Source organism: Macaca thibetana, chromosome 12, assembly GCF_024542745.1.
Source record: "Macaca thibetana thibetana isolate TM-01 chromosome 12, ASM2454274v1, whole genome shotgun sequence".
NCBI lineage: Eukaryota > Metazoa > Chordata > Mammalia > Primates > Cercopithecidae > Macaca > Macaca thibetana.
In genome coordinates, this window is record NC_065589.1 from 51,121,978 (window position 1) to 51,136,057 (window position 14,080).

The 14,080-nt window shown below is 38.7% G+C and overlaps 1 protein-coding gene and 1 long non-coding RNA gene across 3 annotated transcripts in view; one reads left to right on the top strand and one right to left on the bottom strand.

The window, feature by feature from the left end:
* Window positions 1–1,983: 1,983 nt before the first annotated feature.
* Window positions 1,984–12,300, bottom strand: NABP1 (nucleic acid binding protein 1). Its single transcript, XM_050750472.1, has 7 exons — window positions 12,187–12,300; window positions 11,728–11,995; window positions 11,306–11,444; window positions 8,433–8,504; window positions 6,664–6,739; window positions 6,185–6,251; window positions 1,984–4,888 (listed from the first exon to the last, which is right to left on the bottom strand). The coding sequence occupies exons 2-7, from the start codon at window positions 11,816–11,818 to the stop codon at window positions 4,719–4,721; spliced, it is 615 nt and encodes a 204-aa protein (XP_050606429.1). The 5' UTR covers window positions 11,819–11,995; window positions 12,187–12,300; the 3' UTR covers window positions 1,984–4,718.
* Window positions 12,301–12,542: 242 nt separating this feature from the next.
* Window positions 12,543–14,080, top strand: part of LOC126932023 (uncharacterized) — a 41,169-nt gene continuing 39,631 nt past the window's right edge. Inside the window, exons 1-2 of one of the 2 annotated variants that reach the window (XR_007718085.1) lie at window positions 12,543–12,808; window positions 13,425–13,518. This is a non-coding gene — a long non-coding RNA (uncharacterized LOC126932023). The remainder of the gene's footprint in view (window positions 12,809–13,424; window positions 13,519–14,080) is intronic. The other variant, XR_007718084.1, reaches the window with a different exon arrangement.

A 14,080-nucleotide genomic window follows, 5' to 3' on the forward strand; every position in this document is an offset into this window, starting at 1 on the left:
TATTAGCCTCACAAAGGTAAAAGAAACTGAGAAAATATATATATGTGTGTATATATATAATTTCAATACAAAGGGAGATCTCAAGGGCAGGAAGCAGGCAACCGCAGGGTTTCAAGTGCAGATCTCCCAAATGTACTGATGTTATTCTAGTAATGCAGACCTGTACTTTTTAACAACCTGTACTTTTAACAAGTTCCTGGGAAGCCTCATGTAGATAGTTTCTAAATCATTAAGAATTTTACTCAATATCTATTTAATATACAAACCAAGAAACTAGACTACCCTATGCTGAGAAACATAAATTTTGATGGAGTAGAAGACATAAAACTTACTTGAATTTCTGATTGGAAGTAACGTTTTTAAAAATATCAATAGCCCTTCAACAGAGGTTGAGACATATTGTGGGGGGGTAATCAGTAGTTGTGTCAATAAACTCTCAAGAGACCTGTGCTCTTTCATAGGTCAACAGTGATCATCCAAGCCCACATGTTCTCAAATCCTGGGGAGCCACAATAAAATTGTGGGTCGTCGACCAAGACCCTCCAAAAGACTTAAAAGAAACGTCTACTAGTCAAACTTCTTAAAATGTTCGTTGTCTTCACATCATGCTGGTTATCTCACAGTAGTAAAAAGCCCTTAGTAACATCTTTGGGTCTAATGTTAACATGGAAAAACGTTTGTCATAAACCAGACTTGATTTCCTCTTTTCCTATCTGTGATCTATACTTTGAGAAACATCAATAGATCATTTTAGTTCAGAAAGGTGGAGTAATTTGGTTACAGTATTTGAATTCCAAACTCAGGCAGTCCCCAGTAAAGCAAACTGTGAGATATTTGGATATAATTTAAATATACCTGAAAAGTAAAATGTTTTTCTAGCTTTTCCCTCAGGGCGTAACACCACACCATTCATAACAGTGCTATTTTCCAAAGGTCGCAATTAGATTTCCTCAGAAGCATACCTGAACTGTTAATCATTACAACTCCTTTGTGAAATATGGGACTGGTTAATTACCCAGTGTAATCACTGGCTGAAACCTCAGCACACTGGTTATCACCCCAGTGGAGGCAGGTTTTCACCTCTACCCCTACCTGTACCCCTCTCTTAATGCCCATACTAGAGAACTGTGATCTTCTTTCTCCACTAGAAATGTTCAGACTTTCATCAGGTAAGGGATAAAACAGACAAGAGACAGATCTTTAAAAAAAAAAAAAAAAAAAAGTAGTAATAGGGCAAGTAAACTCAGGTTAGAGGAATTTGGGGGCATTCCATGTTGTTACTATTTCATATCATGTTCAGTTTGCTGTTTCTAGAACCCTTTGAAATTCATTAGAAGAACTTAGAAGAACTTAAGAGTCATTCTCAGCCTAAAATGGCTTGGAGCAAACAGCCAGTATGTTAATGATACCAGAAAATGTCATTTCAGTAACTAAACTGAAATGTTAAGCGCTATATGTCCGCAGACTGATGTAAAACTTGTACCTTCTGAGAAAACTTTTTAAGGCCATTTACCTACTTTCCTATGCTTTAGAATTCTCCTATCATAAATTGTAACTTCAATCTTTTACTAACCTCACATCTATTTGTTTTTAGCATCATTCCCTTGGCATTACTCAACCCAGCAAATTAAACATTCATTTAAAATGTTAAATGATAAAAATACAAATGACAAACACTACTATACATATTCAGGTTATCCTCAAGTTAAACTGTCATCAAAGTTAAAATTACAAAGGCTATAGGGACAAAGTATAAAGCATTGGTACACTAGGAAAAACTGAGTGTTTAAATGCCTATGGGAAAGCACACTATAGCCTTCCCCACTAAATATCATTATCTGGCTTTATGGATTTTATCTTTCAGTTTCTGTATTAGAGCAACTTCTCCTAGAACCTGCCCAAACAAGAAGGGGCAAGCTGATCTGATGAGACTTTGATCCACTCCAGAACCGTTTTGTAGAAACGATATGGGGGACCCAATTCTGGTGAGGGATATTTTTATACTGAGTGGTTTTTGTTTTCAGTAGGTGTTGTTTAAACTTATTTCAAAGTTGATAGCTGAGAGCACCAGGAAGGAGGAAGGTAGAAAACTTTCTTCCTCTTAACTTCTTGATGAGTGTGTTCCAGTAGGCTGGTAAGGCAAATATTCATTATGGATTGTAACTCACTTTGCTTTGCTTTTGGAGGCTTCCCTTAAGAAAAAAGAAATCTGTTAATAAATGATAAAAACACAGAACAAGGTTACATTATTGAAGCAAGTGTCAATCACAGAAGTAAAAGCTTAGGTCTTTCTCCATTTAATCTCAACTTGTTAAACAGGGGTTCACAACCGCTAGATCAGTATCAACTCTGGCCTGCTAGGAACAGGAACACCCAGCAGGAGCTGAGTGGCAGGCGAGGGAGCCTAACGGGGCTCTGCCTCCTGTCAGATTAGTGGTGGCATTAGATTCTCATAGGAGCACAAACCCTATTGTGAACTGCGTGTGCAATGGATTCAGGTTGCACGCTCCTTATGCGAATCTAACTAATGACTGATAACCCGAAGTGAAACAGTTTCATCCCAAAACCATCCCCCCCCATCCCATGGAAAAACTGTCTTCCAGGAAACTGGTCTCTGGTGCCAAAAAGGTTAGGGACCACTGTATTACAGGGTAACAATACTTTCATACTGAATTCTGCATTTTTTTCCTACTGTTGGGGTATAAGACGACATTATTATGTGTCACAAGTCATTATAATTACTTACATGGAAATCTTAAACAAATCTAGAAAGGATACTGATACTTACTTGTTTTCATAGTTGTGGAACCTAAGGCTTAGAGACATTTCAAGTGTTAATAAAACTCACCCAACATCACAGGTGACGAGACAATGAAGCCAGGATTGGAAGCCCAGCATTCCATACCTGACAGTATTAAATTTTCTAAAACTCCAAAATCTTTTCTTTTAAAATCACCTTTAATGCCACATCCTCCTACAAATAATTTAAAGTGTTGCTCCTATCTTACTTATATAAAACAATCATGTACTAATTTGTTTTTTAAAAATTCTAAACATCCACAATTTTAAGAAACATATTCTCTATCCCAATCCTTAGACAACTTCTTCTGAGGTATTCTGTAATGTGAAAATCTTATGAAAACATTAATCACAAACAAAGCCAAATTATAATCATGAATATGCATATGAATAAAGGAACAAAATTTCTATAATTTTTGTAACCTCAGTTACAAAAGTACTATAGAAGACAAATAAACTTGTGGAGATTATTCGGGATTTTGTCTAACCCTTAACACTTTCCACACAGTGCCTAACACATACTGTGTACTGAAATATTTGTTAAACACACTGAAGTAGGATAAACTGGCACAACCTTTTGTATTCAAATGCTATGGAGTTTTCAGAAAACAAAATCTACTTATTTTGTGATTTGAAGTGGAAAAAAAACAAAGCAACAAATGCAGAGCTAAGTAGCCATAAGGTTGATACCATCACTACAACAGTAGTAGTTAAGATGTACTGGCTCTCCACTGTAAGTCATTGAAAGAGCAAAAATTAGGTACATTTGTTAACATTAACACACGCTTTATTCAAGAGATAATATTCAAAGAGTTAAACCTAAGAGTTTATCCACCCTACAGTAAAAAGGGGAAGTGGGTACCACTTACGACATGTACATAAATTCCACCTTTACATTTCTGAATAAAGCTGTAATTGCTTCTTTGATAGAGCCATTTCTTAAAACTTTTGCTAATAAGGCTACATGAACTGTGTTCAGAAACTTTGACAACATGCACACTCACCCCTCTCAAAGTTAGTACCCAGGATTTTCACTCCAGGCTGAGTACCTGTTAAGTAACGAGGACTTAAGACTGCATGTTACTATATAATTCAATTTGACTCACCTCCAGTATGTTTATAATTTTTTTTAAATAATCAGATCAATGTTTATTATAACGTTATAACTCTCTCAAATTATACTTCAGTATTTAACATGGTAGTTGCAAAAAATAAATATTCAAGGCCCCACTTTTAAATTTTCCTCCAATGTAATCCACAAAGTTGATAATACATGTTAGGAGCACTACTCTAAAATAAATGTAGCTTTCTTTTAAAATTACTTGTTGAAATATAGATTACATTCTATTCCAAATTCTGATAAGGAATCTGTTTTTCTGGTAATACAACAAAAATTTGAGATGAGTCAGTCCTTGGAAAATCTCAATGGTAGTCACTCAACAAAGTCAATCATTCTGAGAGCCACAAACACTCAAAAATTACTGCTAGCATTGACAAGTTCTTGTGTTTTTTGATAGTTATTGCTTTAGTTGGCAATATCTGAATACAAGACAAAAGAACATCTCCCATTAAGCCTTATGTTAAATATTACAAAACTTATACAGAAGATAGACTCATAGAGGCTATAAAGCTGATGTAACTCACCCATGAAATGGGTGCAGGTTTTTTAGAGGCTATCCAATAATCTTTTTGCTCTAAAAATAAATGCCCCTACTTTTCAGTGTTCCCATTCTTCAACAGGAGACTTGAGCAGCTTAACAGTTTTGCTATAAAAACAAACCATTCTTCTTAATAAACCAAGAATATAAAAGGAAACCCAATAAAGGACATACTTTTCACAGTTAACAATAAATAAAAGTGCAGTAAGTGTTCAAGTAGGGCATGTAGTATAAAAACTACACGTGAGTATTTAGCATAGGTCATCTTTTAAAGGCTCTCCGAGGGTCCCTGCCATTACTGATTGTGGTCATCACTGTTTGATTACTAGCGGTTCCTTGGAGTTGTGGATTTATAGGTCCCCGGCCATTGCTTCTGCCAGCATGTGAAAACTGGTGTCCCCTTGATTCAGGGCCAGTGTAAACACCATTTCCTAAAAAAGAATACAAAAACTCATCACTATTTTCAGAGGTAGTCTATAGAAGCAGAACTATCTTAAGTGCCAACACGTTATTAATGCTTAAAAATATTAGGTAAAGCACACACTTTCATTTTCATACTGAAAAAAAAACACTCAAGGTGGGCTCTAAGTTTTTCCAAACGTATTGCTATAAATATGTTAACTTGATGCTGTATTAATAGAGAGAAAAAAGCCAACTTGGGCATCAAAATTAGAATTTATTAATAGAGTAAAAAACATGCATTGCCTACACTATAAAAGTAAAAGAAAGGGCAAAATAGTGAATATTGGAATTTGGCTCAAATATGATTAATATCTCAAAACAGACAATGTTATTCTAACTTTTTAAAGGCAAAGATGGAGTTTCCCACAATATGATCAGCTATGCCAAGACATGTAGCCTTCAAGTTAAAACATGAGCTGGACAGGCTCAGTGGCTCACACCTGTAATCCCAGCACTTTGGGAGGCTGAGGCAGGTGGATCATTTGAGGTCGGGAGTTCAAGCCTAGCCTGGCCCATATGGTGAAATCCCATCTTTATTAAAAATACAAAAATTAGCTGGGTGGTAGTGGCGCACGTCTGCAATCCCAGCTACTTGGGAGGCTGAGGCAGGAGAATCATTTCAGTCTGGGAGGTGGAGGTTGCGGTGAGCCAAGATCACACCACTACACTGCAGTCTGGACAACAGAGTGAGACCCTGCCTCAAAAACAAAACAAAACCAAAACTTAAGCCATCCTAATGAACTCCAATCACAAAAGACTGACCTTTCCTCATATATTTAAGACTTCAGAAGACCTTTAACAGGGCTATAAGGATCATAAACATGATGTCTGGGGGTCACGTTAAATGACATTTGAGGGTCATTAGCCTTTAAACGGCTCAGCTCATCTTTTAAAGCAGCAGCTCCTTGCACATGAAAAATTAAGGTAAACTATGACTCTAAAGATAAAATGCTTTCAGTGCACCAAAATAACCAGTAATTCTGTGTCTACTATAAGTAATCACTAGATTACAGAAATTTTATAGGAATCAATTTTTTAAAAAGCATGGTATCTCTTCACAGATATCACCAAAACCTAGAATTCTCAATAAATTGGCTTAAGTTTATCGACTTTCTAGAGAATCAGCTGATTGGGGATTCCCTGTTTACTGGCAGTTCATCTTTATCACTAATTTATGCCTAAAGACATTGCTTTTCATCTAAATCTTTATAACTCTCTTAATTCTTACACCTGATCACAAATGAAACACACAAACAAAATCTTACCCACTGGTCCAAATGTACCTGTACCCATATTATTATTCGTGGAATTATTCTTCTGTTCACTCTGTGCCTAAAAAAAAGTTTTTAATTTAACCAAATGAGAATAAAAACACAATTATATTATTACAACATTACTATATCCTTTCTTTTTCAAAGTTTCGGGTATTTTTCTTTTTAATTAAAATTTTAAAAGATTTTGCCTAGGTCATTCAAGGTTAAAATGTTAAGAAATGTTTCCCAAACCTTTCAGAGCTCTGTTATATCCTATTTCCTGATAATTAGTCACCATACCACGAAGTGCAAAATGGCACATATATCTAGTAGATGACACCTCAGATATACATCCTCACAAAACATAACAATAAAAATTACGTATTCTTTTAAAAATTCTCATTATACTGAGTATCAACAGGGCTAACCTAGTCATAGAATTGTAACACAGTCAAAATTAGCCTAATCATAAAAGTATACTACACAATTACCCCTTTGTTCTGCTGTCCTCGATAATCTGGGTTGGGTTCACTGAAATTTGGCACTTCTGAATAAACCATACAAAATCTGAAAGAAAATAAAGAACAAATTAAATGACTTCTGAAATAAAGTCATCAACCCTTCTTTATATAACATCTCTAACTTTTAGGAATGAGCTTATGTGTCAAATTAATAGCAACAAACTATCTCTTCATTTACAACAAAAACTTCCCAAATGATTATGTCCCATAAAACATCAAATATTTGACTGTCTACAAGATATATAACATTCTATTTTGTATTTAAATTCTTCTTTAGTGCTGGAAAAAATAAATCACATCAAAAATCAAGGACACAAAAACAACTCTGTCCTGTTTCTCCACAAAAGCTGATCAAAGGAAAAATAACATGAGAGTGAACCATGTTTAGGGTTCCAGGGTGGTTTCTCCAGCAGTGGTAATGGATTTGCACCGATCCATTCACCCACTCCCATTCAGTCCCTCTTTTGATCGATCACTGTGGATCTGCAAAGATAATCATTTAGGATTAAGAATGGTTTCTGGCAATAAATAAAAACAGGCTACATAGCCACCAGTTTACCTAAGTGCTTCCTGTAAGTTGACCATATAATGTGTACTAACATTACACAGAAGCATTTTATTAGCTCCTCACCATACCGAAGACAAATCAGAACCAGTTTTGGTAAATCCTAGACCGACCCTGACAAAGAGCAGTCATTAAGAAATGAGTGACCTCTAATGGTTTTTCACATAACTGACCCCCATTATTATCAACACCTCTGTCAGGACAGAATCCTGAACCTTTCAGTAATAGACACTAAGACCTTTCATAACATATAACTCTATGAATACTACCCTAAGTGAATTCTAACTTTCCTTCTAACAAAGGCAAAGTGTTAAACATTTCTGATCTTTAAAAGCTAGCATGATCATTTCTTTTCCTTCATTATTAACCACAGGTTCTCCAAATAAGTATCTTATTCCCTCAGTGGAGAACAGTTTTCCTTTTTTTATTTGGTGCCATTTGTGGCTTCTCTCTTTAAATATCTTCCAATTTGACAGGCATTAAGTAGATGGCTGAGCATTAACCAAACAGAATGGACTGATGATTTGGCTCACTGCCTATACCATACTTTATGAATACAACCCAATGTCTAGGCTAACATGGAGGCTGAATTACCTTACACCCCTAGAGAGGATGGCTCCTCCAGGTCAGGGTGGAGATCATTACCAGGGTAGTAGTGTATGGAATCTCGCATTGCGGCTGCCTGCACCGCACCTAGACTGTGGATAAATAGAGGACTTCAGTTTTCATTGCTGCAAGTCCTTTTAACATGAGTACATATTCACTCACAACCATAGAAAAAGAAATTTTAAACGTATGGCCTGAAACTTGGTGAATCACTAGCTTCATATTTGGTGAATCACTATAAGAGAGAATTTACTTCAAATGGCACTTGTGACACCTAAAAAATGAACATTTCTAAAACCTACAGAAATGCTCCCACTAAGGCTGGTCTCAACTGCAGCTTCTTCTACCGCTCTTTGCCAGGAAAAACTGACACTTTCAACCACACAAAACAGTACTGACAAGTGTTACATTTGTACACACGAAGTTATTTTTTCAATTAAGCTACCAAAGACACTCAGTTTACTAGTCAAAAAAGCCAAAGAAAAGGTTTACAGTTCATACCTACCAATTATTCCGTAGATATTATTTATAATGTATGCAATTATACAAAATGTATTTTAATACTTACTCCCCAATTTTTTGAAGTTCACCACCCCTTCCAGTATAAAGTGTCAGACATCCTTTCCACATGGATGCATACCTAGAGAGAAAAGAAACATTATTTCTTTAGAAATATATTTATTTTCTTCTATTTAAATCAAGTAAATCGTCACACTATATATTTTTTGTATTAAGGTAGAAGTGAGGATCAAGCCCTCTCTATCCACCATAGTAAATCAAATACAATAAATCTAACTTTGATAACTTGCTATTTACAAAAGAATACAAAAATTCTGTTGAATTTTGACATAATTATATAAATCATAACAAACCCTGGAAAATAAGTCTTTTTGCAAAGCAAGCATTATTATACCTGATGATCACATCTTTAGTCAATCAACAAAAGAAAAGCTTTTAATTGCAGACATTTAAACAGAAACTATTTTTCAGCCACAGGATATGTAAAATCACCCTAATGTTTCCTTTACAGTCTAGTCAAATAATGATATGTTTTTCCTTCTGCCTCCATAAAAGACACAGGATTTCTAAGCTACCGAAGATCTGGTAGAATTTTAAAGTGCTAAAAAAAAAAAAACTAAGGTCCCAAATCTTTCACCTATCTGCCTTTCCAAACATGCAATTTTTAATACCACACTGGGTTTGTAGTAAACGAGCTGGCAATTGTTTACTCCGAACAATTTTGAAAGTAGACAGCATCGTTAAATAAAATAATCCTAGATAGATAAACGGTAAATTAATATTATAAAATCAATCCAAGGTTTGGTTCTCAATGGTTCTTTGTACAACTACTATGGTTACTTCTTGACTTTAACTTATTATACAGTTCTCTTAATTTTAATAAGGGTTATTTATTAAAGACACCATTCACCACTCTTAAGTTATACAAAGTGTGGCTTAGGAGATAGTGCATTAACATTTCACCTTACTAAAATAAAAATTAATGCATATTTTGAGAAAAAATTTGGTTACAATTAAAATATTTAACATTCACTTTAAGAAATGAGAACACTGAGGTGTTTTCAGGATATTCTGATAAACATGTTGATATTTGAACCAACCATTATTTAGATTTTAGGTATGTTTTTCTTCAAAAGCCATTTTTCTTAGATTCAACCAGAATTTAAGGGCCTTAGAATGGGCCAAACTCCAAGCTGAGTGTGTTATTTTGGTAAATAAAGTATAATTATTCCCATTTCACAGAAGAGGAAGCTGAAGTATGAGGTGTAGTAACTTCTCAAGGTCATACTGTAGTAAAGAGTTTCTTTAGTTTTTAATTTTCGTTTAAATTGTACTCCCAGGTAACTGTTCCCCTTAAAATTCTATAGATACCTAACTAATAAGTTTAATTTTCCAATAATTTTTTTGATGGAAACACCTATGACTGTCACTACAGAACATGAAATACTTGAAATAAGATGCTGTTTTTAGCATAAAAAATACTTTCAATCATTGGGTGAAAAATATTTGGGGAGCCAAAAACTCCAATTATACTAATCAATCCTCACCATACATCCCTAAGTAGGAATTCTCTTTTGTTTTTTAAAGATGTGGAAGTTTAAAAAACATAGTTACTGTCATGAGTCAGTGTTATGAGAAGAAAATGTCTAAGTCCTGACTCTCACTTCCTGCTTTGATGACACTTTACCTCACTTCCTGAAGATGTTGTAAGCCTGTAAGGTAACATCAAGGAGCTCTAAACTCCTACTCAGTGCTTTCCAATACTTCTAAGATTCTACTTATTAGGCCAACATCAATCTCCACCACTTTCCCTGCAGTTATGATAAATTATTACAATTTTATTGATCTCAAAAGCTTCCAAATTCTGTTTCCAAGATCCTTTTCTGACCTTTTATCTTCCTAAGATAAAAATCTGGTAAATCTCTACAAGCAATCTACTTTTTTTAAAAAAAGTTGTACTATTTTTTAAAGCCACCAATCTGCCAATTGACTCTTTTGGATGAAGGTATTGCGGATGTCTTTCTGTCAAACATTTTCTGTGTATCCCTTTGTTTTTGAACAACATCCACCTTACAACAGAAGACACAAGAAATCATTTTGGAGAATGAGCCTTCCAGATACTGTAAAGTTTCCCTCTTTTTCCAAGTACAAATTTGACATCACAGAAAACGCTAAGTCCTTTACCTATAATTTTATGTCCACATTGTCTAAATAACATAAGTAAAATATTGGCCAGGATTTCAAGTCATTAAAAATGGAGGAGGGGTGGGAAACAACTGAGTGGCAACTATACTAAAGAAAACAACTTATAAAAAAGAAAAAATATGGACTATATCAGTCTCCTAAAAAGACTCATTGACTCTGAATAGAATCAAAAATCTATGCCGGGCGTGGTGGCTCACGCCTGTAATCCCAGCACTTTGGAAGGTGGGGGCGGGCGGATCACCTGAGGTCAGGAGTCGGAGACCAGCCTGGGCAACACGCTGAAACCCCATCTCTACTAAAAATACAAAACTTAGCTGGGCGTGGTGGCACACGCCTGTAGTCCCAGCTACTTAGGAGGCTGAGGCACGAGAATCTGTTACTTGAACCCGGGAGACAGAGGCTGCAGCGAGGAGAGAGAGCGCCACTGCACTCCAGCCTGGCGAAAGAGCGAGACTCCGTCTCAAGAAAAAAAAAAATTTTTAAATCTGCTTAACCTGTAAACCGGGGTGTAGGCGCGGATTTCCCAGCTGAAACCGACTGCCTTTCACCGCAAAGGTGTGTTACATCCTAGCGCTGCCCACCATCCAAAGTTAACACCAAAGCTCCTCAGAGTGGCCCACAGAAAAGGCCGGGGACTTCAGGTCTTGCCAAGATCCCGGGAGCCGGCCAATCCCGATTCTGCAGACTGTTACTTCCCCGACTTTTTTGCACACCTACCCTCTGGTCAACCGAATAATATCCCCTGGCTGTATAAGACCTCCGATCTCATCCCACACGGAAATAGTGATGCTGCCCGTTTTATCTGCTACTTTGCACGATCTCACTTCATGGCCGTCTTTGGTTTTGGTCACGCGTCCTGTGAGGATTTAAAAATCAAAGGGAGGGGGTGTTAGATAATGAGGACATCCAGAAAGGCTAACTCCTCCTCCGGTATTTTAATACATCTGGAAGGTGGAAAGTGACCAAGCCCAGGGCTCCCGCCTCAGGTAGGATCCGATCTCCGGCGGAGGCCACTGGAGCCACGTGGGTGGGGGAAGGGAAGGAGGGGGAGGGGAGCCCCGGGCGCGCAGCGGCGGCGCCCCTGTCTCCCGCCCCGGGACGCACAGCGGGCGGTGGAGTGGGCTGCAAACCCCACTTACCTATCTCCAGGACAATAAAGACGACATTTAAGTTTTTCAGTCCGGGCTTAATATCTCTTATAAAAATAAGTGGGTCGTTGACCCTATTCATATTGGGGCAGGTGCGGCTACGGCTGCGGAGACGCGAGTGGGCAGGGCGGGGTCAAAGCTTCCCACCCTCCCGGGACAGGGGCGAGGGCAGAGGGGCGACCTTGGGCAGGGGTGGCGACAGAAGGGGCAGAAAGCGGTTAGTCAGGGACCGGGGAAACCAGCCCGGACAGCACTGAGCCTAAAAAAAGAAAAAGGGAAGAAAAAAAGGGCTCACAAGTTCTAAAGAAAAAAGGCGAACCACTCCGCAAACCAACCCCGCTCCCAACCGGGCGACAGGACGGCAAGCGTGCTAACTGCCCCGTTCTTTGGATAAAAGGAAAAAAAAAACGCAGTGAGGGGACACTTCTGCCCTGAGTCCCGCTCACTCACACGGGCGCGCGCCCAGCCTGTCCCGGGCTCCGGGAAGGAACGGGTTGTGACAGCGAAACGGGAGCGGAGACAGAACACCGCACGCCCAGAGTCCCAAACAGCGACTGATGAACACGCCCGCGCGCCGGCAGGACCCTCGGCCCGCCCCGCCCCTTTGTGACGTCACGCTGCGTCGGCACGCCTGCTGCCACGCCCGCCTGGTGCGGGGGAGGGGAAGCGAAGAGGCGGGACCCAGCCGCCGCTGCCCGCAGAGCTTCCCTCGCTCCTCTCCGGGGGCTGTCAGCGCGGGCTCCGCCCCCTCGTCCTTCCAATTGCTCTCGGCCCCGCCTCCCCCGCCCGCCCGCTCTCTGCCCACTTCAGCTGTTGCGGCGGAGTGGCAGTTCTGTGCCGCCTCGCTTTCGTGCTGAGGTCTTCTGCCACTCACTGTCCGACTTTGGGGTTTTCTTGCCTTTTTTCTCTCAGAGTTGAGCCCCTACCCGCGCCCTTTAGTCCCTCGGTCACGAGGAACGGTGGAGTTTAGAACCTGTGAGTACGTTAGATAGTTCGCAGTCGAGTAAGAACAGAGTTCGGGCAAGGGCGGCTGGTCCGGGACCAAGGGAAAACACGCTGGCATGGTGATAAGGTCAGTGGCTACCAGGCTGGAAGTTTAGCACCAGAAGGGAATTTGGAGATCAATTCAACCGCCTCATTTCAGGCATACTTAAATTGAAACCCAGAAAGGTGAGGTAATTTGCAGAAGGTCACCCAGCAACCCCTGAGCAGGCAGGACTGCAACACAAATGTCGAACGTGGCCTTCCACTGTGTAATACTAAGCAAATAGACACGTAAATTCCTTTGTAGACTTCTCATCTTTCCTTACCCCTTGCTTCTCATAGTACACACCTTCCCCATTTTGCCTTTCTTCTTTTACTTTGCACTTGTTTTTGTACATCTAAAAGGAATTAATTATTCAACAGCAGTGGGAACCCTTGAAACATAATCTGGGGGAAAAAATCAATAAAGTTTTCTTTATGTCGCGTAGTTCTAAAGAGCATGTGCTTTAGAGACAAACCTGGGCTCCAGTTATTTACTTGTGAGACCTTTAGGTCAATTGGCTTTTATTACAGCTTTTTAACCATAATAAAATGGGGATCCCTGCCTCGCAGAAGGTTGATTAAATGGATCATAAATTGTCCAACTAGTGCCTAGCAAATAGTACATACTCGGTATTTTCCCCTTTTTAATCCCCGTTTTACAGGCGATGGAACTTACCAGAGACCAGATAGCTAGAGAATGGCTGAACTGGGTTTTGAATCTAGTAAATCTTGACCCCAGAGCTCTCCAGCCTAAAGGTAATGTATAGACTTAGCTTGCAGTGGTGTAATTATAAGAGTCAAAAACAGACTGAAGAAATAAAATAGCAGGATAAAGTAGTGGGGCATTAAAGAATCATCTAGTTAACTCTTGGTGGTGGTAGCAGAAATGTTGGGAAAAGTGTCAGAAGCCTTAATTTTTTCCCTATTTTTATGAGTATTTTTAGATCAACCACCACTTCCCAAATATTTGCACACAAGCAGCATAGATATTATAGCCCTAGAAAGAGTTGCAAAAATTGTCACAACGTTAGCAAGAGAGTCTAGGCATTTTTAAGGAAACAGAAGCTTCCATTTCATGAACTAATAAAGCCCAAGGTGCCAAAGACACTGATGTCATACTGGAAAGTGGTGTAAAATAAAATTATAAGCATGATTTCAACATCAAATAAAACAAATGATGAAACATGCCAGTTAATGGCAGAACCAGTGTCCAACCTCAATCCCAATCCAGATCAGAAGCTCTGATTCTACCATGGTTATCTGGCAGGACTTGACACTTCAATTGGATTGTACTCAAAGCTGTATTTTCTTACACAGG

Excerpts from the sequence above, each read along its gene's own strand:
- NABP1 (XM_050750472.1), bottom strand. The coding sequence starts at position 11,818 with ATGAATAGGGTCAACGACCCACTTATTTTTATAAGAGATATTAAGCCC. Across the intron at positions 11,445-11,727 it reads CTTTATTGTCCTGGAGATAG|GACGCGTGACCAAAACCAAA; the intron begins GTAAGTGGGGTT and ends AAATCCTCACAG. Across the intron at positions 6,252-6,663 it reads GAGGACAGCAGAACAAAGGG|GCACAGAGTGAACAGAAGAA; the intron begins GTAATTGTGTAG and ends ACTTTTTTTTAG.